Below are 26,139 nucleotides of genomic sequence, written 5' to 3' on the forward strand. Positions count from 1 at the left end.
TCTTGATAAAATTTTGTTGTTGTGCTTTGTGGAAGTGTTGCATTTCTTTTTTAATTTCTTCATTGTACCCATTATTTTCTTGTAGTTTTTGTAGTAGGAGCTGCTTTTGGTCTTTTATTATTTGCTTTTTGCTATATAGTTGATGAATTAGGTTATTTCTCAGTTTCTCACTGGTACGTCTGCAAAGTTTTTCAGCATACTCACAGTTATGAGTGGTTGCAAGTGGATTCTTAATTTTCAGTCCATTTGGAATGAGATTCATTTTTTTGCAGGATGATAGGAAGTATATATCACTGTTGATCTGTGTTTCTTTTGTGATCAGTTTCATGATTTGCTTCTTATTATGGCTATATTCAGTATCTTCCATAGTCACGTTGATTGGAGTAGCCATGTTAGTCCAGAGATTTAGATATCAAAATAACAAGAGTATTGCATTGAGCAATGATACTTTTTTTATTGGACTAACTATACATTTATAAGATGACAAGCTTTCGGAAGAGTTCCTTCCTTTATCAAGTCTGAAGCAATACTAACCAATTCAATGGAATTTACAGATTGTATCTTAAAACACAGAATAGCTAAGAAGACAGTGCAGGGAGAGGAGGAGGTGTCGTAAAAATCATGAGGGGGGCTTAGGTAACAGGCAGACAGTGTCCAGTGTAGGAGAACAGACAGGGGAAATATATAGCTTTACATAGAGCATATACTGACATAAAGTTATATATCAACATTGAATCAATATCTATAGAGATGTGAAATTGTATATACAGGGGGAATACAAAAGTTAAGAAAAGACAAAAGTGTGGACATAGGCTTACCTGTGTACCTATGTATAAAGAATGTGGAATATACAATGTAATTGACTAAATGAAAGTACATTACAAAAAATTTTGATAATGTGTTAAGAATCCAGAGTCCACATTTAGTCCAGAATTAAACAGGTTGAAGTGCATTATCATTTTCATTTCAAAGGTTTTTCTTTCCATGGTGTTATTGAAGTTGCCTCTGAGAATTTTGATTTTGAGGTTTTGGATGGAGTGGTCAGGTTGGGTGAAATGGTGACCAACAGGGGTGCAGTATTTTGTTTCACAGTGGTTTTTGATTGAGTGTCTGTGTAAGTTCATTCGAAGGTGCAGTTTTTGGCTTGTTTCTCCAATATAGCATCCCATTTCACATGCAGTGCAATGTATCATGTATACCACATTTGCAGATATACATGAATATGCCCCTTTAATGTTGTAAGATTTATTATTGTGATTTACTGTGCTGCTTTCACAAACGTGTTGACACAGTTTGCAGCGAGCTTTATAGCAGCACTTGGTTCCATTCTGAGTGTTCTTTTTCTCAAGGGGTAGCTTCCTATGTACCAGTTTCTGCTTTAGGTTAGGTGCTTGTCTGTATGCCAGGATTGGGGGTTTTGGAAAGATTTTTTTGAGTGTGGGATCCTCTAAGAGTAGTGGCTGTAAGTCTTTTATGATTTTTCGTATCCCTTCCACAGCAGGGTTGTATTTGACTACTAGTGGGATACGTGATATGTTTTTCTTCTCCCTGTATTGTAGTAAGTGTTCACGTGGGGTATTGAGGGCAGAGTTAATTTTTTTATTTATAATCCTTGTTTTGTAACCTTTTTCTCTGAATGATTGGGACAATGTGATGAGGTGTTTGTCACGGTCCTTGGTATCTGAACAAATTCTGTGGTATCTTGTAGCCTGACTACATAATAATATTTAATAATAATAATATTTAATAATGTGTTTGACTGTCCTTCACATACAGGACAATGTTATTTTTTTTTAAATACATATTTCTATTTATATCTGTATATACCTATACCTGTATATTTATTCATATAGATATATAGGTATAGATATATATTTTACATTAACATTCTCACACACACATGTATATATATATATATATATATATATACATACTGTATATAGATATAGAAATATATATTTAATAAGAAAAATTAAAATTTTGCTATGTCAAGATCATAGGAATGTAAAATATGCGAAACATGGTGTTGCGTTAGCATGTGAAAAATTTGTTATCTTAAGAAGCATTATTGAAATATTAAATATAAAAAAATCTTAATAATAATTAAAAAATTATTATAGATACTGTAACAAATATATATATATATATTTTTATAATTATTGTTACTATTTTTTAATACTTTATATTTAATAATTCAATAACAAGCCTCAAGATAACTAATTTTTCATGTGTGCTAACCCGACACTAGGTTAGAACGAAATTGCGAATCCCAAAGTGCGTTATGCATATTTTGCTTTGTTCTCTTGGTATTCTTAGTTGAAAACTAAACCTAGGAGGTTCATATGCTAATTTCTTAGACATTGAAGGCCGCCTATTTTCTGAATCTATTTTGACAGTTTTTTTACCACTAGAGGATGTTAGTTCATGTGTGTCATATAGATAACACTGTGCTCACGCACATGGAGTTACCTAGGAGCCAGTACTGATTGGCTAAAATGCATGTCTGTCAAAAGAACTGAAATAAGGGGGCAGTTTGCCGAGGCTTGATACAAGGTAATCACTGAGGTAAAAAGTGTATTAATATAATTGTGTTGGATATGTAATGGGTAATAAAGGGATTATCTATCTTTTAAAACAATAACAATTATGGTGTAGACTGTCTTTTTAAATATATATTCCTCTATATGTCATAATGCCTATATGAATAGAAATATAGGTATATACCGATATATATCTATCAATCTATCTATATAAATATACAGTATATTTAAAATAAAAATTAAATTTTCCTGTATGTGAAGAACATTGTATTGTGAAATGTTAATTACTCCTGTCAGTTAGTACGTGAGCAATAAGTGTTATTTTTTTTTTTCTGCTTTCTACATTAAAATCTATGGGGAGAAAATGTTAGTACGGTTGCAATATCCGAGGTCCTCAAGTTAGCAGGTGTCAGGTTTTGCTCACTTGCAAAAGTTTAACTTTCAATTTGTAATACGCGTGCTAACCCAAGCGCAAATAGATTACTTCTAGCAATGTTTACACTCCAGCTGGATTGCTAAATAGTATGCTACTTGTAATAGCACTATATATGAAGGAAAGGGATATTGAACAATGCTCCTTTGGTAAAAACAAATATGTTAATTCAAAATAAATATAAATATAAAAAGATTGTGTAAACAATAGCAAATAACTTACTTGTTTTATTGCAAAATTAAGCTTTAGAAATTCTCAGTGAAGCCCTGTCCCTAGTGTTTTCAAAACCTAAGTTTTCATTCTGTTAGTTCTGGGCATGAGCAAACCTGACTCCCTGTTGTTTAGTCTTTTAACTGGCCTAGAATTTTTATGACATCAGGCTAAGATAAAGCTTTCTGCAAAAGCCACCTCCTTGTACGGCTGAGACAGGAAGCATACATTTATTATAAAAAAAATAAAATAAAAGGTAAAATCAATTTAAATAGATGAATAATACATATGGCACTGATTTATATTAAGTATAAGCAACAATGAAACAAATTGTTTAACATCCCTTAATGAATAAAGCGTTATTGTTATCCCTTTTATAAAATAAGTACCAGGAACGCTTTATACTACAGGTAGTGGTTTACTTCTGGAGCAGTAGCATGGGTCAATAAGACACAGTCTTAAAAAGAGCCATCCAAAATACACATATTGAAGCTTTTCCAACAATGCACTTCAGTTTGTGATGAAAACAATGGGTGACTAATATTTGAACTAATTTTACCACTAACCTCCCTCACCTCATTTGCATCGATGCCATTGTTGACGGACCACGTAGTTTGGAAACACTCCAGCATTCTTTGCTTGAGCGGTTTGGGCATGCGGTGCACACGGATAAAATCCTTGAGATCCTTGGTGCGAGTGTGGTAAAGAGAGCGGCGGGAGTACATCCGCTGGATGATGGCTGTGACATTTCCAAACACCACTGCATGCATGAGAGCTAAACAAAGAGCAAAAAGGCTTTGATCAACATCAATCTAATTAATACAAGATCATGACAGTTACTTTTTTCATCCATAAAAAGGAAGTTTAGAATCCCTATAAAGTGAATACCAAACTCTTTAAAAATATAGAAATTAAGTTTGGCTGTGCTAAGGATAATGCTCCTGCAGATACTTGTCAGCCAGATCTAATGACATCATCAGACATCAACCTGAAATTCCCCAACCTACTTCACTGTTACATGGGCTCTTTCCAGACCAAATGAGAGGAGAAATGCATTTTGGTATTTAAGGATGTCATTAAATATGGTTAAAAAAACCTGCAGGAGCCTTGTGTATCTATCTGCACAGCCATACACTCTCCCATAAGTGCAAGATAATGTGCTATATATGACTACTTTGGGCCCTCATGCTCAGATTTCCTGCTATAAAGCACCACACTAAAACCATTCACTTTTTTATATATATATTTTGATCCTTAGTCTCTTCATAGGCTGTTATAAGGACTTACACTATAAGTGTCCCTTAAGACAACATTAAAAAATAATGATTTAGATCATTCATTTCCACATGCTAACAGTTTCTTGACAGCACAGCCCACATGTCTTTGTTTCAAAAGAGGTTGTTGAGGCAAGTAAAAAATAATTTTTAATATAGCAAAATATTCTGAATTCTAATAATTACACTACTATTAAATAATAGTTTGTCATGAGATTAAAGGATGCTAAATATAGCTTAATGGGATACACACAACTGAATGCATTAGAAGTATTTTTACAGTTGATGTCATGAAAACCACAGCTGAAATAAGAGCAATGAGAAAATGTAAGTACTAGACACTATAAACAGGGAACAAATATATTTTCCTGAAGTTTTCCCCCTGTTGGGAACAGTAGTATGAAATTGCAGAAGGGGTCTTAAATAAAATATATTTTTGCACATATCTAGTAGTGAGTGGAAGGGTATAGCCCATAACTTGTAATTGTGAGTTCCTTCTTAACAGCATGCACTATTGGGAGACAAACCACCTTACCTCAACCTTAGAAAATGAAACTAGTTTTATCACAATAGCGGTCATTTGTCAGACATCTGATTATAAACAAGACAAACTGATGTCTGGTGAAATCTAATTAGTACTTGAACACAAGAAATGAAAATAAATGGAAGTAAAAAGAATGTCTGTTTTCCATCATTTTTATTATGTTAAACTCAGATTTACTTTTGTCTTATCCCGCTGCATGTATGATTACAACATCTCTTAAACAAAAATGATAGAAGGCGAGAGGGGGCAGGATAATTAACCCTTTCTTACTCTATCAGCCGCCATTTCATATTATTTATGATTTCATAAAGAAAAGTGTTGGAAAATTTTAGTTTAGCTTCTCATAGGCAGAGTCTGCAAAACACCTCTACACATAATGCACTGCAATTATGTGAACCTTACCAATACAGCTGTAAATCCCTGCTGAGTAGCTACTGAGCAGTCCAAACCATCTAAGTCAGCTTGATAAGCAATTCCAATGTTTCTAAACACTTAGATGCTCTAACATTAAAATAGCAGGAGTCCAAATCACTTCTAGCTGCAGAGGAATTTTTTTTTGTCATTTATGCTTCATACAATAGGATTTAAAGCAGTCTAAATTGCAGGCTGAAAACTGTGGTCATGGTCAGGCACCAAACTATTATCCACTGAGGAAACTTGCAGTGCAAAATAGCTAATGATATGTACACTGGCGTACTCTCAATAGGGGCAACTTTATATATGTGATAACTCTTTGCCCATGAGTGTGCATAGGCCCTAAAGGCACAAGATATTTATATTTATTTCAAGTAAACAATATCTACAATATACTTCTCAATTTCTATGTAATTAATGAATCAGTAAATTCCAATATTTCTACTGTGGATTTGAATATGCAGGTTGCAAGCAGCAGAAAAAAATGTTCTGCAGTCTAGTAAACTTTTATGTCACCCTGTAACACAGTTATTTTATTTGAGAGGAGGCTTTGGTTCTCCCTTCAGCCAGTACATTACCAAAGGAGCCAATGCCAGCTAAATACTCTATACATCCTGATTATAAAGCAATTGTCCTAACAAAGGGTAAGGATCTTAAACAAGTGCTTCTAAATGCATAGCAGAAAAATAAGAGTTTACAGCAAAATTACAAGTTGTGCGGTACGGCTGTACCGCTGAAAAATTGTCCATTGCACGCAGAATATGCAAGTCTCCCGTATTACAAGTTGCGGCGGTACAGCTATACCGCTGGCATGTTAGCCTTTACGCAACTCTCCATTCCGCACTCAAAAAAATACTTTTGAGTGCGGTATTTTCATTGCATCAATATTATAGGTTGTGCGGTCCGCTATAACACTAGCGTTATAACTTATGCCGCCACGATCCATTCCGCTATCTGAGACCAGTAGTTATGGATTTTGTGAAACAAAAATGTTTCACAAAACTCATAACTAAAATGTTACAAAGTACACTAACACCTTCACAAATACTTTATTAAACATATTAACCCCTAATCCGCCACCCACCCACATAGCCAACACTAAAATAAAGTATTAACCCCTAAACCGCTGGCCCCCACATTGCTAACACCTAAGTAAAGTTATTAACCCCTAAACCGCCTGCCCCCACACCTAAATAAAGTTATTAACCCCTAAAACGCCTGCCCCCCACATTGCTATTACTATAATAAACCTATTAACCCCTAAACCGCCGGCTCCCCACATCGCTACTAATAAAATAAACCTATCAACCCCTAAATGGCAGGACCCCCACATCGCTACTAATAAAATAAACCCATTGACCCCTAAATCTCCATCCCCCACAATGCAGTAAACTTAATTAAACTATTAACCCCTAAACCGCCATCCCCCCACAATGCAAATAACTAATTTAATCATTAAGCCCCCTAACCTAACACCCACTAAATTAACCCCAATTACAAAAAAAAAAACAAAGTTAAAATTAAAATAAAAAATCCTAACATTACTTTAAAAAAAACCCCTAAGATTTAGGCCCCTATTTATCAAAGATGTTGCGGACCTAATCCGACAGTGCGGATCAGGTCCGCAACACCTCGCTAAATGTGGAGAGCAATACGCTCTCCGCATTTAACATTGCACCAGCAGCTCACAATAGCTGCTGGTGCAATGCCGCCCCCTGCTGACTCGTGGTCAATCGGCCGCCAGCAGGGGGTGTCAATCAACCCGATCGTACTCGATCGGGTTGATTTCAGGCGATTCCTGTCCGCCTCAGAGCAGGCGGACAGGGTTATGTCGACCGCTGCTTCATAACTGCTCTGAAGCGGCGGACAGAAATCATGATTGATACCCCCTGCTAGCGGGCAATCTGCAGGGGGTGGCATTGCACCAGCAGTTCACAAGAACTGCTTGTGCTATGATAAATGACGACAGCGTATGCTGTCGACATTTATCGATGTGTAGCAATGTGCAGCGGACATGATACGCTACTTTGTATCATGTCTGCTCGCACATTGATACATATGCCCCAAAATTAAAATAAATAAATCTAAAATTACAGAAAAAATAAAACAAAATTATCAAAAAATTTAAAATTAAACCTAATCTAATACCCCTTTAAAAATAAAAAAGCCTCCCAAAATAAAAATGCCCCTAATATAACACTAAAATACCAATAGCCCTTAAAAGGGCATTGCCCTAAGTATAACAGTTCTTTTACCTAAAAAAATACTAAGTCCCCCCTAACAGTAAAACCTCTCCACCAACCAACCCCCCCAAAATAAAAAAAACCTAGCACTAAAAAAACCTAAGCTACCCATTGCTCCTAAAGGGGCATTTGTCTGGCCATTGCCCTTAAAAGGGCAATCAGCTATTTTGCAGCCCATTTAAAATAAAAAAAAACTAATCTTAAAAAAAACAAAAAACACCCCAAAAAATAAAAAAAAACTAAATCTAACCCCCAAATAGGTACTCACCGTTCCTGAAGTCCAGCGGAGGTCTTCTTCCATGCGGTGAATGTCTTCATCCAGGCAGCAACATCTTCATCCAGCGCTGGGACCTCTTCTATCTTCATCCATGGCGGAGGCGGCGTGGAGCAGAGGTGGCCGCGGAGCCATCCAGCATGGAGGAATCCCTATTTCTGGTGCAATGCCTCAGAACTTTAGAATTTAGCCTTGTCAAAATCAAGTCTATTTCTGCAGCCATTGTCCTTGATAGATGTGATCTGAAGATCTGGATTGTGAATGGGTGTATACTTTTCCTTGGTGATGATCATCATTGTGTAGGACAACTGAATCTTATCATAATGATCTAATCATTTTAATGGGGGGGTCAAAGGTTGCAGTTAACTTTAATGCAATGAGGACACAGATTTGTTGTGGTGGGGATATTATGTGGGCAGTCATACATTTTTAATTCTCTGCTCTTTCTAAATTTTCTAAAGCAAATTCAAATCAGCCAATAGAAAAAACTTTCCTTCTATTGGCTGATTTGAATTTGGGTTAGAAAATAAGCCAATAGAAATACAAGGGTACCCTTATGTAAGGGGGTAAATCGCATTAAAAATTCAGTGTGTGGCAGGTAACCGCATTAAGAACATGTTGTGGACGAAAGATGAGAAGAAAAGAAGACGCATCGGATGGAAGATGAATAAGACTTCCCCAGCTGAGCAGAGGATAAAGATAGACCACCACTGCCGGGATAGAAAAGGAGCACTGCAGTTGGAGAGCATGTAGGAGCTGGATTCAAGTTTGGTGAGTACCTTCTTTGGGGTTTAGTGCTAGGCTTTTTTGGGTGCATTTTTTATTTTAAAGAATAGGGTTTTTTCCCCCTTCAGCAGCAAAAGGGCTAAATGTCCTTCAAAGGGCAATTCCCAACCAAATCCTTAGAGTAGGTTTTATTAGATATCCTTTTGCGGGGGATACTTGTATTGTAGGTTGGTTTTTGTGTGTTTTTTCAGGTACAATAACTGTAACACTTTAGGGCAATGTCCTAAAAAAGGATATAGTTTAGTTTAGTATTAGTTTAGGTATTTTTATTTTGGGGTGTTTTTTTTTTAAAAGGGGCTTTAGTTTTAGAATAGGCCAAACTGTGGATTTTTTTTAAAAAAAAGTGTTGTTTTTTTATTTTTCTATAAATTTAGTGTTTATTATTTTTGGTAACTTAGGGGTTTTTAGATTAAAGGGGGGGTGGGAGTTAAGTAGTGTAGGGGCAGTTTGTGTTGAAGGGTTGTGGCAGTGTAGGGGTTAATAGGTTAGGGGCATTGGCAGTATAGGGGTTAAGTAGTTTAGGGGGTGTTTGCGATGGGCTATTGGCAGTATATGGGGTTAATAGGTTAGGAGGATAATTGCGTCGGGCTATTAGAGGTATATGGGTTAATAGGTTAGGAAGTGTATTGCGGTGGACTATTGGTAATTTAGGTGTTAGTGCAGGGTTAGTTTGCGGTGATGGGTTATGTCAGTTTAGGGGTACATAGGTATAGTTATTAGGTTGTGTGCAATATATTTAAAAGTGATGCTTTACTTTGCATCGCCAATATTGGTGCTGATGTTGCTTGGAATATTTCTCCAGCATCGGCACCCATTGCGATGTATAGTAAAGGATCACTTTTAAATATATTACATACAATAGACAATCGATGAAAACACATTAGGGGGAAACAAACTTTACAGTACATAAACTTATGTTAAAGAAAGAAAATGTAGAAACGAAAATAAGTGACTGCATACAAGACAGGGATATCAGCACTTCAATTTTATTTATCTATGGCTCCAATAGCCTAGCCAAAATTAATATTTGTTTTTTTTCACAGTGCAATCTTGATCAAGCAAATAAGATACAGGCTAGATGTCTACAAACAGTATAGCCATACATGTGAACCAAACAAAGAAGTACACAGAGATGTTATTGCCTTAAAGCCCTAAACATCAAGTAAAAAATGTGTGAGCAATTGCCAATATGATTAGTTACCTTAACCAAACAACACCTCCACTAGAGGATGGCTATGCATATTTGCACAATTCGGCCATCATAGTGATCCATGAGGATCTATGTTTGTGAAGAAACACTCACTAAATCAATGTAAAGGAGTAACCTCAAGCAAATAATTTTGCAAAAGAAACAGGTAATACATACATAAATATATGCAAACACATAGCTAAAGCACTTGCTCAATATTGGTAAGATGGACTAAAGGGAGCTGCACAACACCTATTTCAGAGGACACCACTATAATGAAATAGTTATAAGTGCCATGAAATTCTAAGTATATAGTAGGATCAATGTGCAGTCCCCAAAGGCGAGTCCCAATATTACCAAAATTACACACAGTGTGGCAATGAAAACAGTATATGTAAACAACAGGAGTTTCTCATAACATATACAAAGTATTCAATTTTGCTGGAATTGTATTGAAAGTCTTGTATATAAGGATATCAATTATAGCAACAATGTCCGTTATGGAGTAATTGAAGAGTTGGACCCTTTCAGTTTTTCAAAGGCAATATTACCATATGGCTGTTATCATCCAAATGTATGAGCTGTAGGCACAGTTAGTATGCCAAGAATCTGGCTTTTAAAGGACATTTTCCGTCCCACCGTAAATAACAACTCACAACTCCAGTAGAGACATCACTTTCAGCACATGCAGCGATGGAGTATAGCATGAAAATCGAGCATACACCACATTGAGATCCTCCTTAGCTGTTGCAACACTGTAACGGTCCGTTGTGTTTAGGACAGAGCAACCCGCTCTGTGTACGTCACTGCCGACGCGCGTTTCACCCCCCACGTGACCATTGGGGTTTCCTCAGGGCAAACGAATAGTAAGTTGAAGATACATCCGATTATTTACCGGTCTTGACTCACAACGATTGGATAACCAATTTAATCTGATATCCAATTGTCAAGGCTGCCTTAATACAAGCCTCTCTTAAGGAAAAAGGTGAAAAATAAGCTTGACTAAGAGCAATATCATTACTCTACATCGGTGCTAAATACACATTATTTAAAATGCAAATATATTATATTACAATTTTCAAAGAGAAAAGAAAAGAAAAAATGTTTTGCATAAAATAGACAAATAATAAAATAAATTTTTCTTTTGAATGGTTCAAACATTTTGCTTAAAATACAAAAGATGGCTTAAATAGAATTTTTTGTATATAATAAATAAATAGAAAATACAACTTTCCGGTTCGATAGAATTTTTTGTATATAAAAAATAAATAGAAAATACAACTTTCCGGTTTAATAGAGACCCACCTGCGAATTAGGGGATTGCAGCCTTTTCATAGTTACAGAAAGGCCGCAAACTCAAATTTCTCATTAAGACCTTTGGGGGCCACTGTCTGTAGTTTATACATCCATGCTGTCTCCTTTTTCAAGAGGATATTATCAATATCCCCTCCTCTACCAAAGAGTGAGCATACCTCAATACCTGTCACTTTTAAATCCAGAGGTGAAGAATTATGGTGTGTTAAAAAGTGTAAAGCCACACCACTTTTTATCTGTCCATCCTTTGTTGCCTTTATATTGTCCTTATGCTCAGTCACTCTGTCTTTTAGCATACGTCTAGTTTTACCTACATAGAAGACTGGACAACTACAAGATAATAGGTAAATTACATTCTCAGTTTTGCAGTTAATAAACTGCTTGATTGAAAAAGTCTCAAAGCCTGTCAAAAAAGTCTTTGTGCGGACAACAAATTTACAAAGGACACAATGTCCACATTGAAAGCAACCTTTCACCTTTCTATGTTCTCCCAACCAATCTTTTGCATTGGGACTTTTTACAAAAAAGCTCTTAACCAATTTATCTTTTAGGTTCGGAGCCCTTCTGGCAACTAGAGAGGGTTTCCCCCCCACTAGATTCACAATACCTTCATCAGCTTGTAAAAATTGCCATTTATCTTTCAGGATTCCACAAATCCTTTCCCAGTGACAGTTAAACTCAGTCACATCTTTAGTCCATCTTACCAATATTGAGCAAGTGCTTTACCTATGTGTTTGCATATATTTATGTATGTATTACCTGTTTCTTTTGCAAAATTATTTGCTTGAGGTTACTCCTTTACATTGATTTAGTGAGTGTTTCTTCACAAACATAGATCCTCATGGATCACTATGATGGCCGAATTGTGCAAATAAGCATAGCCATCCTCTAGTGGAGGTGTTGTTTGGTTAAGGTAACTAATCATATTGGCAATTGCTCACACATTTTTTACTTGATGTTTAGGGCTTTAAGGCAATAACATCTCTGTGTACTTCTTTGTTTGGTTCACATGTATGGCTATACTGTTTGTAGATATCTAGCCAGTATCTTATTTGCTTGATCAAGATTGCACTGTGAAAAAAACAAATATTAATTTTGGCTAGGCTATTGGAGCCATAGATAAATAAAATTGAAGTGCTGATATCCCTGTCTTGTATGTAGTCACTTATTTTTGTTTCTACATTTTCTTTCTTTAACATAAGTTTATATATACATTTAAGGGTCTGCACTTCATTCCTTTATATAAGGTTTTTCCTAAGACTAATTTTGTTACTTAGGCCAATATACAAAAAAAAATTTCTAGCCTTGACTCCCCTTTCACGTCTATATAAAACTTTACAGTACAGTGTTTATTTAGGAAAACATTGAACAATTGTTAGAACACTACAAAACTAAATTCAGAAAATTATATCAATGTCTTTTAATCACAGATACAAGAATACATAGAAATTTGATATAAGGAAAATCTAAATGGTTTTCTTGGGAACCAATGCTAAGAAAATGTACCTTAAAATGTAAAGTAGGTACAATGAGCATCAGAAAGATTTAATAAATAACACCAGTTTCAAAGCATGCTTTCAAAAAGGTTTGCCACACTTAAAATAGAAGGTCTCAGAACCAAGGGTATGAAAGTAATCAGAACTGGTGCTTGTCAAAATAGAAGACACAATAGTTCTAAGAAGAGATATTTAAATATTATAAACTGAAATCTGACTCACCTCCAATAAGCATGGTGCAAATGGAAAAGATCTTCTCTGCATCAGTGTTAGCTGAGACGTTACCGAAGCCTACACTGGTGAGGCTACTGAGTGCAAAGTAGAGGGAGGTGATATATGAACTGCGGATTGAGGGGCCACTGAATACATCTACTAGTGTGTGGTTTCCTCCATGACTGCTGTTTGCTGTGCTGTTAGATTTGTCTGCAGGGATGTACGGCACACCAAGACGCTTGGCTAATTCATGTAGCCAACCTGAGGAACAAGAAAAAACATAATTTATGTAAGAACTTACCTGATAAATTCATTTCTTTCATATTAGCAAGAGTCCATGAGCTAGTGACGTATGGGATATACATTCCTACCAGGAGGGGCAAAGTTTCCCAAACCTCAAAATGCCTATAAATACACTCCTCACCACACCCACAAATCAGTTTAACGTATAGCCAAGAAGTGGGGTGATAAGAAAAAAGTGCGAAAGCATTAAAAATAAGGAATTGGAATAATTGTGCTTTATACAAATATATCATACCCACCACAAAAAAGGGTGGGCCTCATGGACTCTTGCTAATATGAAAGAAATTAATTTATCAGGTAAGTTCTTACATAAATTATGTTTTCTTTCATGTAATTAGCAAGAGCCCATGAGCTAGTGACGTATGGGATAATGACTACCCAAGATGTGGATCTTCCACGCAAGAGTCACTAGAGAGGGAGGGATAAAATAAAGACAGCCAATTCCGCTGAAAAAAATCCACACCCAAAACAAAGTTTAAATCTTATAATGAAAAAAACTGAAATTATAAGCAGAAGAATCAAACTGAAACAGCTGCCTGAAGTACTTTTCTACCAAAAACTGCTTCAGAAGAAGAAAACACATCAAAATGGTAGAATTTAGTAAAAGTATGCAAAGAAGACCAAGTGGCTGCTTTGCAAATCTGATCAACCGAAGCTTCATTCCTTAACGCCCAGGAAGTAGAAACTGACCTAGTAGAATGAGCTGTAATCCTTTGAGGCGGAGTTTTACCCGACTCGACATAAGCATGATCAATCAAAGATTTTAACCAAGATGCCAAAGAAATGGCAGAAGCCTTCTGACCTTTCCTAGAACCGGAAAAGATAACGAATAGACTAGAAGTCTTTCGGAAATCCTTAGTAGCTTCAACATAATATTTCAAAGCTCTGACTACATCCAAAGAATGCAACGACTTTTCCTTAGAATTCTTAGGATTAGGACACAATGAAGGAACCACAATTTCTCTACTAATGTTGTTAGAATTCACAACCTTAGGTAAAAATTTAAAAGAAGTTCGCAACACCGCCTTATCCTGATGAAAAATCAGAAAAGGAGACTCACAAGAAAGAGCAGATAATTCAGAAACTCTTCTAGCAGAAGAGATGGCCAAAAGAAACAAAACTTTCCAAGAAAGTAATTTAATGTCCAGCGAATGCATAGGTTCAAACGGAGGAGCTTGAAGAGCCCCCAGAACCAAATTCAAACTCCAAGGAGGAGAAATTGACTTAATAACAGGTTTTATACGAACCAAAGCTTGTACAAAACAATGAATATCAGGAAGACTAGCAATCTTTCTGTGAAAAAGAACAGAAAGAGCAGAGATTTGTCCTTTCAAGGAACTTGCAGACAAACCTTTATCCAAACCATCCTGAAGAAACTGTAAAATTCTAGGAATTCTAAAAGAATGCCAAGAAAAATGATGAGATAAACACCAAGAAATGTAAATCTTGCAGACTCGATAATATATCTATCTAGATACAGATTTATGAGCCTGTAACATAGTATTAATCACAGAGTCAGAGAAACCTCTATGACTGAGAATCAAGCGTTCAATCTCCATACCTTCAAATTTAAGGATTTGAGATCCTGATGGAAAAAAGGACCTTGCAATAGAAGGTCTGGTCTTAACGGAAGAGTCCACGGTTGGCAAGTGGCCATCCGGACAAGATCCGCATACCAAAACCTGTGAGGCCATGCTGGAGCCACCAGCAGAACAAACGAGCACTCCCTTAGAATCTTGGAAATCACTCTTGGAAGAAGAACTAGAGGCGGAAAGATATAGGCAGGATGATACTTCCAAGGAAGAGACAATGCATCCACTGCCTCCGCTTGAGGATCCCTGGATCTGGACAGATACCTGGGAAGCTTCTTGATTAGATGAGAAGCCATCAGATCTATTTCTGGAAGTCCCCACATTTGAACAATCTGAAGAAATACCTCTGGGTGAAGAGACCATTCGCCCGGATGTAACGTTTGGTGACTGAGATAATCCGCTTCCCAATTGTCTATACCTGGGATATGAACCGCAGAAATTAGACAGGAGCTGGATTCCACCCATACCAGTATTCGAGATACTTCTTTCATAGCCAGAGGACTGTGAGTCCCTCCTTGATGATTGACATATGCCACGGTTGTGACATTGTCCGTCTGAAAACAAATGAACGACTCTCTCTTTAGAAGAGGCCATGACTGAAGAGCTCTGAAAATTGCACGGAGTTCCAAAATGTTGATTGGTAATCTCACCTCCTGAGATTCCCAAACCCCTTGTGCTGTCAGAGACCCCCAAACGGCTCCCCAACCTGTCAGACTTGCGTCTGTTGAAATCCCAGTCCAGGTCGGAAGAACAAAAGAAGCCCTCTGAACTAAACGATGGTGGTCTGTCCACCACGTCAGAGATTATCGTACAATAGGTTTTAAAGATATTAATTGAGATATCTTTGTATAATCCCTGCACCACTGGTTCAGCATACAGAGCTGAAGAGGTCGCATGTGAAAATGAGCAAAGGGGATTGCGTCCGATGCAGCAGTCATAAGACCTAGAATTTCCATGTATAAGGCTACCAAAGGGAATGATTGAGACTGAAGGTTTCGACAAGCTGAAACCAATTTTAGACGTCTCTTGTCTGTCAGAGACAGAGTCATGGACACTGAATCCATCTGGAAACCTAAAAAGGTTACCCTTGTCTGAGGAATCAATGAACTTTTTGGTAAATTGATCCTCCAACCATGTTCTCGAAGAAACAATACAAGTCGATTCGTATGATAGTGATCTGGATGAATTGGAATATGCAGATATGCATCCTGTAAATCTATTGTGGACATATAATGCCCTTGCAGAAAAAAAGGCAGAATAGTCCTTATAGTTACCATCTTGAATGTTGGTATCCTTACATAATGATTCAATATTTTTAAATCCAGAACTGGTCTGAAGGAATTCTCCTTCTTTGGTACAATGGAAAAGATTTGAGTAAAACCCCAGCCCCTGTTCCAGAACTGGAACTGGCATAATTACTCCAGCCAACTCTAGATCTGAAACACATTTCAGAAATGCTTGAGCCTTCACTGGATTTACTGGGACACGGGAAAGAAAAAATCTTCTTGCAGGAGGCCTTATCTTGAAGCCTATTCTGTACCCTTGTGAAACAATGTTCTGAATCCAAAGATTGTGAATCGAATTGATCCAAATTTCGTTGAAAAATCGTAATCTGCCCCCTACCAGCTGAGCTGGAATGAGGGCCGCACCTTCATGTTGACTTGGGAGCTTGCTTTGGCTTTCTAAAAGGCTTGGATTTATTCCAGACTGGAGATGGTTTCCAAACTGATACTGCTCCTATAGGGGAAGGATCAGGCTTTTGTTCCTTATTGTGACGAAAGGAACGAAAACGATTAGTAGACCTAAATTTACCTTTAGATTTTTTATCCTGTGGTAAAAAAGTTCCTTTCCCCCCCAGTAACAGTTGAAATAATAGAATCCAACTGTGAACCAAATAATTTATTACCCTGGAAAGAAAGGGAAAGCAAAGTTGACTTAGAAGACATATCAGCATTCCAAGTTTTAAGCCATAAAGCTCTTCTAGCTAAAATAGCTAGAGACATATACCTGACATCAACCCTAATGATATCAAAGATGGCATCACAAATAAAATTATTAGCATGTTGAAGAAGATTAACAATGCTATGAGAATTATGATCTGATACTTGTTGCGCTAAAGCTTCCAACCAAAAAGTTGAAGCTGCAGCAACATCCGCTAAAGATATAGCAGGTCTAAGAAGATTACCTGAACATAAGTAAGCTTTTCTTAGAAAGGATTCAATTTTCCTATCTAAAGGATCCTTAAAGGAAGTACTATCTGCCGTAGGAATAGTAGTACGTTTAGCAAGAGTAGAGATAGCCCCATCAACCTTAGGGATTTTGTCCCAAAACTCTAATCTGTCAGATGGCACAGGATATAATTGCTTAAAACGTTTAGAAGGAGTGAATTAATTACCCAAATTATTCCATTCCCTGAAAATTATTTCAGAAATAGCATCAGGGACAGAAAAAACTTCTGGAATAACTACAGGAGATTTAAAAACCTTATTTAAACGTTTAGATTTAGTATCAAGAGGACCAGATTCCTCTATCTCTAATGCAATTAAGACTTCTTTAAGTAAAGAACGAATAAATTCCATTTTGAATAAATATGAAGATTTATCAGCATCATTCTCTGAAACTGAATCCTCTGAACCAGAGAAAACATTATCAGAATCAGAATGATGATGTTCATTTAAAAATTCATCTGAAAAATGAGAAGTTTTAAAAGACCTTTTACGTTTACTAGAAGGAGGAATAACAGACATAGCCTTCTTAATGGATTTAGAAACAAAATCTCTTATGTTAACAGGAACACTCTGAGTATTAGATGTTGATGGAACAGCAACAGGTAATGTAACATTACTAAAGGAAATATTATCTGCATTAACAAGTTTGTCATGACATTCATTACAAACAACAGCTGGAGGAACAGATACCACAAGTTTACAGCAAATACACTTAACTTTGGTAGATCCAACATCAGGCAGCGATTTTCCAGAAGTATCTTCTGATTCAGGGTCAATCTGAGACATCTTGCAATATGTAATAGAAAAAACAACATATAAAGCAAAATTGATCAAATTCCTTAAATGACAGTTTCAGGAATGGGAAAAAATGCCAGTGAACAAGCTTCTAGCAACCAGAAGCAAATAAACAATGAGACTTAAATAATGTGGAGACAATAATGACGCCCATATTTTTTAGCACCAAAAAAGACGCCCACATTATTTGGCGCCTAAATGCTTTTAGCGCCAAAAAATGACGCCACATCCGGTAACGCCGACATTTTTGGCGCAAAAACTTCAAAAAATGACGCAACTTCCGGTGACAAGAACGACACCGGAAATAACAAATAATTTTTGGCGCCAAAAAAGTCTGCGCCAAGAATGACGCAATAAAATGAAGCATTTTCAGCCCCCGCGAGCCTAACAGCCCACAGGGAAAAAAGTCAAATTTTAAGGTAAGAAAAAAAAAAAATTGATTATTCAAATGCATTATCCCAAATAATGAAACTGACTGTCTGAAATAAAGAATATTGAACATCCTGAATCAAGGCAAATAAATGTTTAAACATAAATATTTAGAACTTTATATAAAAGTGCCCAACCATAGCTTAGAGTGTCACAAAAATAAGACTTACTTACCCCAGGACACTCATCTACATGTAGTAGAAAGCCAAACCAGTACTGAAACGAGAATCAGTAGAGGTAATGGTATATAAGAGTATATCGTCGATCTGAAAAGGGAGGTAAGAGATGAATCTCTATGACCGATAACAGAGAACCTATGAAGTAGACCCCGTAGAAGGAGATCATTGAATTCAAATAGGCAATACTCTCTTCACATCCCTCTGACATTCACTGCACGCTGAGAGGAAAACCGGGCTCCAACCTGCTGCGGAGCGCTTATCAACGTAGAATCTAGCACAAACTTACTTCACCACCTCCACAGGAGGCAAAGTTTGTAAAACTGATTTGTGGGTGTGGTGAGGGGTGTATTTATAGGCATTTTGAGGTTTGGGAAACTTTGCCCCTCCTGGTAGGAATATATATCCCATACGTCACTAGCTCATGGACTCTTGCTAATTACATGAAAGAAATGCAAATCATTATATACTGTGTCAACAAAAGCACTTAGGTTTGCAATATATACAAGCTCAGTTTATTTCAAAGAACCTTGTGCAATACTTGTCTGTGGATATTTGTGTCAGGAAAATCTACAACAGGATCTAGTCATACACATTCAAATCTGAGTCTGTACATATCTGCCCAGTCATAACTGTGTTAATCTTTTAGTTGTTTGCTCTGCAAAAAAAAAAGTTTGTTTTCTTTTAAATGGTAGTATTATAAACTATATATTCCTCTTCGGAGTCTGCAAAAAAATTTTGTTTTCTTTTAAATGTTACTACCATAAGCAATATATTATATATATATATATATATATATATATATATATATATATATATATATATATATATATATATATATATATATATATAGTACTGGTACCTGTATTTCTAATGTGGATCCCCAATGCTATTTTGATACCTAATTAACCAACTGCAATATATACTTTTACAGTGATTGAGGCATAAACCACAATGGATTGTGACCATAGACACCGCATCTTTTAACCTTTTACGACGACCCCTAACTGATAACAGTGCTAACAATGAACACTTCACGTCTATTAATATTTACTGCAATATCCCCCGCCAATAACCAAACAGTGGCCATCCCACCAGCACCCACATTTCATGATCATCCTGTGCTTATAATCATCCCATGGGACCTACACCAACTACTATGGCCCAATAAACAAGGGACCTCTCCATTATTTAAAATAGACACCATTCCCACTTAAAAAAAAAAAACCCTACATAAGGTCACTTCAAACTCCTTTATGTCACCCTTTACAATGAGTGAATGCAACGCTGGCCTCTGCGTCCTTCTCCCTATCCTTATAGCTCCATATCCAGAAATACAAGATATCAGAAACAACAGTGGTACTCAACTCAGAGAATAGGATTTAAAAATGAAAAAAAAAAAAAAAATATGCAATGAAAAACCAGTGTCAAATCCTACATAAGATACAGTATTTTAAAATATGCTACAAGATGAATAAACAAATGCATTGGGACAAAGTATTTTAGAATTCAAAGGATAAAAAGGACATATATGAAATATGAAATTGTCATTGTCTAATTTTTAAACTGTTTTGATTGTGGTAGGGAGTATGCAAGTTAATATAGCATAGGTTACATTATTGAAAACTGTGAAGTATCTTATAGATAATTCTTTTTTATTATTAATATATTTATTAATTATATCACAAGTGGGGATTATGGGAACTAAGCCTTTTTAGTGACATCTCAAAAGTAAAATAGTTTACATTTCTGGGGTCTAAAAACAAAAATTAAAGAAGAAATATAAAGTATAACAGTGTAAAATGTATAATGATGCTTTTATATTCAAAAAAAATCCTGACACAAGTCAGGAGTTAAGAAGCAGCAGTCTTAAGAACGCTGCTCCTAAACTCATACGCTGCCTCTGATGCGGCATATAGCAATCCGCCCGATCATGTACGATCGGGCTGATAGACATCCCCTGCTGGCCGTGAATCTGCAGGGGGCGGTATTGCACCAGCAGTTCACAAGAACTGCTGGTACAATGATAAATGCTTACTGTGTATGCTGTCGGCATTTATCGATGTGCGGCAGACATGGTTGGCTATAGCGGATCATGTCTGTCCGCACATATATAAATAAACCCCCTTGACTTAATGGGGCCTATTTAACAGTGTTGATCAGGTCCGACAGACCTCGCTGAATGCGGAGAGCAATACGCTCTTTGCACTCAGCATTGTAACGCCGCCCCCTGCAGATTTGCGGCCGCTAGCAGGGGGGGTGTCAATCAACCCGATCGTATTCGATCGGGTTGAATTGCGGCGATGTCTGTCCGCCTCCTCAGAGCAGACGGACAGGTTATGGAGCAGTGGTCTTTAGACCGCTGCTTCATAACTGTTTTTTCTGGTGAGCCTGAAAGCTCACCAGAAACACAGGGCTTGATAGATATGCTCCAATGACTTAATCAATGTCTCTTATGGGGAACAAAATAAGCAAACCCGGTATTGACCATTATCTCAAAGATATGGAGCAAATGTTAATCCAAACATTAATTATAGATCCGATGACACTTTATTGACGACAACAACAGAAGAATGGGACTTGGGAATTATTAGTTTGGATTGATCATTTGAAATTTGGTTAACAATGCAGAAAATATGACTGCTAGAATGCTGGCTGCATAGAAGAGGTATCAGCAGCAGAAAAAGTAATGTTCTTAGGTCACGTTACAGATCATTAGTAGACTTTGTGGGATATTTATCAAAGCGTCAACTAAAAATACGCTGGAATTCCGTGTCACAATTGTTGTGAGATTGATCCAACGTAATTATCAAGGAGTCAAGATTGGCAAATGTTGATATTTGTGACGTAACATACGATCCCACGAACTTAATCCGACGCACATCGATGCGAGTTGAAAACCCGTGGAATTTGAGCGTATTCGTGTTCATTCACCCTCCTATTCGACACTATTTGAAGCTCTCACAAAGTTATCAAAATTTCTATAGTTACGTTTGCGTCTTTTCCGACTCAGCGTAACTGGTTTTTAATCCGCCACCCTTGAGGTCACGGATGACATAGAACTTAATGGGAGTCGGAAATCACAGAAAGCTTATGTTCGATGCTGCAAGAGAATGAAGTATATTACATAATAAAAGTAAATTAGAAACTTTATTACAATTGTATACCCTTTCTAAATCAAACAATATTATTGCTCACATTTAGTGCACTAGTAGATATAGAGATAAAAATGAAATAAATACACAACATACTATAGCTAACTTCCTTTTTATTTCTTGGAAAAATCAATGTGCACCATGTTTAAGCCATGTATTACAAGTCCTACTCTCCACTTTGCGCCATATTTGACGCAACACTTTTCGCACAAATTATGATGCAAGCTCCTAAATAACCCACACACTAGTGAATTTTTACACCACTTTTGATTGGAATATGCATAATATCACATGATTTATGACATCAGCCAATCTGATTCAAATACACCTTATAAACTATCACTAACGAATCAAATTGCTCGATACTTGATCATTGATCACTCATCAGAACTTGTAAGTGCCATTTGTTACATTGTGTATTATACTTTGAAAGTATGTATATGTGTAATTAGTATTAAAGATAAACATTGATGCTGACATTAGGACACACAGTGTAATATTTTAGACAAGGATTTTAAAATTCAAATGATGTTTGATTCAATATAATCTTAAAATGATAGCTCAAATGGATAGCCCACCTAAATTTAAACTGTCATGATTCAGATACAGCAGAAATTAAAATCACCTCTTTACTGTCATGCTATTTTCAGTGTATTTCTTCCTTCTCTTGATTTTCTTTTTTTCAGTAAGAAATGTCATCTTATATGCCAGCCCATTTTATAACACCTGTGAAGGGGTGGTTTTTAATAATAGATTGCAATCAGGAGGGGTTAGACAGGTGCAGAGAGAAACCTGGCCCATCACTTAAAGGGAAAGGAAACCATGATTTGGATAGAACATACAATTTTAAACAACTTTCCAATTTACTTCTATTATCAAATTTGCTCCATTCTCTTGTTATCCTTTGCTGAAGGAACAGCATTGCACTACTGGCAGCTAGCTGAACACATCTATTTAGCCAATCACAAGAGACAAATATGTGCAGGCACCAATTAGCAGCTAGCTCCCACTAGTGCAACTTAATTGTTTACTTTCCTATCCCTTTAAAATATCCATTGATTGCAAATAAATACATAAGATACTCTGATTACATGTTATATTCAAAATTATTCCTGCTCAGAATAATAATACATTTACAATATATACATATAGTGGTATAAATAAACACAGCGATATGCCAGACAACATTGTTTAGAACAAAAAATGGAACTTAGGGAGATGTAAATATGTTTGCAAAAGATTTCTGACATAACACACACACACATATATATATATATATATATATATATATATATATATATATATATATATATATATATATATATATATGTGTGTGTGTGTGTGTGTGTGTGTGTATACTGTACATACTAAAATATGTATTTCCAATCTTAAAAAGAATTCCAATAATTCCCTCTCCACTTTGCACCAAATATGTCGCTTCTTGCTATATTCGCAATTAGTCCTGCTCAGAAAAAGAATGCATTTACACTATATACAATAATGTGCTAAAGAGAAATGTGCTTGTTCGTGGACAGTAATGAAATTTTATAAATAAAGTTGGGAAAAACCTGAATAGCCGCGACATCGCTGACTGTTAGTTAACACTAGTCCTATGCTCTTCGCACTGTACTTGATGCGCGTGTTTTTGATGGCTTTTTTTGATAAATAAGGAGATCGTATTCAGATCCGCAACCGCGATGTTTGGCGAGCGTATTGATGTCCGTGAATGCAACATAGTTGACACTTTGATAAATATCCCCCTTCATCTTAAAGATATTTTGTATAGTTCTGAAGGATATTAATAAACTAGAAACTGTTCAAATGGAGACTACTAAAATGGTACTTAGTTTAATAATGCAACTTACAAAAATAAACTTTATTACAAACAAAAGACAAAGCCCACAATAGCCTTAAAAGGCGAGTAATTCTTTATGGCTACAGGGTCTTCAATGATCATAATCAATAGCAGCCTCTGGGGCACCGTTAGCCCGCTATTGAATTCTCAAGAGCTAAATAAATAGTTTTATGATCAAACCATTAATTGAATGTGAGGTGCTCTTCCCTAATGTTGAGGGGGGAGCGCACATGTTAGCTCACTTTAGTTTAACAACTGTTATGTTTAAAAATGTTTTGTTTACTAATGTTTTAACTTAATTATTATTATTCCATGTAATGTCTCTAACGGTGTTGCTTAGATTATGTCGCATCCATCAATGCACAGTCAAACCAAAGATCTCTACCACATTCACAAGGTCACATCTACCATGACAGCACAAAAGAAAGATCAACTGTTCACTATCATAACCATTAACACTAAAGGCCTTAATTCCCCTTTTAAGAGGTCAAAGGCATTCCACGACCTAAACCACAAAAATGGAGATATCTTGTTCTTACAAGAAACTCACTTTAAACAGGGTAATGAGCCTAAGTATTTTTCATCCAACTATCCCACTCACTTCCACAGTAGTAATCCCAAAAATAAAACAAATGGAGTAAGCATACTCTTCCATAAATCAACCCCATTTGAACTCCTCCATAGGGACCAAGACAAAGAAGGTAGAGATTTAGGCCTTTTTGGCCTCCTTTACGGAAAACCAATAACTCTAGTTAATATTTATGCTCCAAACATGAACCAAGCACCTTTTTCCAATGAACAACAAACTCCATACTCTTAAAGTGTCCACTAATACTGGCAGGAGATTTTAATCTCCATTTGAATCCCACAATAGACAGCTCCAACGCACACTTAAAGCTTCCTACTAATATATTACATACAGTTTGGAATAACTTTTCACTGCTAACTGTTCACAACACTTGGAGACACCTTCACCCTTATAAACAAGATTACACCTTTTTTCAAACCCAATAAATCCTAGTCCAGGATTGACTACATAATGGCAGACAATCTTTCCTTACTAAACCTTAAATATTCATGTATCATTCCTATTAGCTGGTCAGACCACTCTGCTGTTAGTAGCACATTCACCTGGCCTTCTATACCAATACACCCGTTTGAATGGAGGTTGGACGAAATGTTATTATCAGACCCTCTGATTAGAATACAAGAGTATTTCACCTTTAATGTATCAGAAGACACATCACCCATTACCACTTGGCAGGCCCACAAATGTGTTTTACGTGGGAATCCTGATGAAACACATAGCTTTAAAAAACAAGGCAAAAATACATAACATTGACCCAGGCAATAGCATATTTGGACTATACCCACAAAAGACATCCGACAGACCTGAAAACCCCAAAAAAACTAGATCAAGCCAGACAGCAACTTAATAAGTTTTTGGACATCAAAGCTCAAAATACAGCTTTTATTTGCATTAAAAATATCACATACAAGGTAATAAGCCAGGTAAACTGCTGGCGAGAGCCTTCAGGCACAAAATAACCTCAACTTACATACATTCCTTGTCAACTACTGACAACCAAAACAACAAACTCACAACAAATAGCCAGAGAGTTTTGTCATTACTATATAAGGCTGTACAATCTATTTCCCAACCGCAATAAGGAGAGTCATAGGCAGGAATGTGAGAAATACCTAGCCAAGATACAACTTCCTCAAATTCATCCTGATCAGTACCAATCCCTAAGCCAACCTATCACCCTCCAAGAGCTAAAGTTAGCCATTAAGTCACTCAAACAGGGAAAGAGCCCCGGCCCAGACGAGTATAGTAAATTTTATTATAAACAATTTAAACATCTACTTTCTCCACATCTCCTAAAATTATTCAATCACATAGGTCCAGATCATCCGTTTCCACCCAGTATGCTAGCAGCAAATATAACGGTCCTCCCTAAACCAGGCAAATCGACTGAACTCCAATGGCTTAGATATACCACAGGAATAGAAACAATCTCTAATTAATTCCCTTAAAATTGATGTGATCCTAAGTGGTTACTGAATAAATTAGATTTACTTACTCAAATGCCATACAAATATATTTAATGATACTTATATGTAAAACAGATTAATATTGATCTCTAGAATTTATTAAAATGATCGATATACAGATAGATATAAAATTCAAAAAACTAAATGCAAAAAATTAAATACAGTGGAAAACAAAATATAATAAAGTCCAGTTGTTACAACCGGATTCAGATTTCTAACAGTACAAAATTCTGGATTATGAGCCCTCTTATGTGCATTCAGAGGTATATTAAGATACAGATTGGTACTTAATTGGAATAAATCTAATATGTGTGCAAATCAAGATAGTGTCAAAAATAGGATAATGTTATCTCATATGGTGTGAGCAATATGTGATAAGACCAACTCTAATTGGTAGTGGAAGACCTATATTATAGGTCAACAGTTTGACAACAAAATGTTTTTACACATAATACAAAATGTGATAATGAATAAAAAATTTCGTGATTCAAAAATGGAAATATGATGCAATGCACAAACAGAAAAAAATAAAAATAAACATACAAATTGGTGATGATTACCGTGAGTAGGTGCAATAAAAAAAAAAAAATACAAAATACAAGTGTTGTCCTTCTGTCCTTC

General features: G+C 36.2%; 1 protein-coding gene across 1 annotated transcript in view; it reads right to left on the minus strand.

Moving 5' to 3' along the window:
- Positions 1–26,139, minus strand: part of LOC128645634 (potassium voltage-gated channel subfamily H member 8-like) — a 1,117,245-nt gene that overhangs the window by 256,566 nt on the left and 834,540 nt on the right. Inside the window, exons 8-9 of the mRNA XM_053698756.1 lie at positions 12,940–13,191; positions 3,759–3,958 (exon numbers count right to left, since the gene is read on the minus strand). Coding sequence (XP_053554731.1) covers positions 3,759–3,958; positions 12,940–13,191 — 452 coding nt within the window. The remainder of the gene's footprint in view (positions 1–3,758; positions 3,959–12,939; positions 13,192–26,139) is intronic.

The sequence above is a fragment of the Bombina bombina genome, chromosome 1 (assembly GCF_027579735.1).
Source record: "Bombina bombina isolate aBomBom1 chromosome 1, aBomBom1.pri, whole genome shotgun sequence".
Lineage (NCBI taxonomy): Eukaryota > Metazoa > Chordata > Amphibia > Anura > Bombinatoridae > Bombina > Bombina bombina.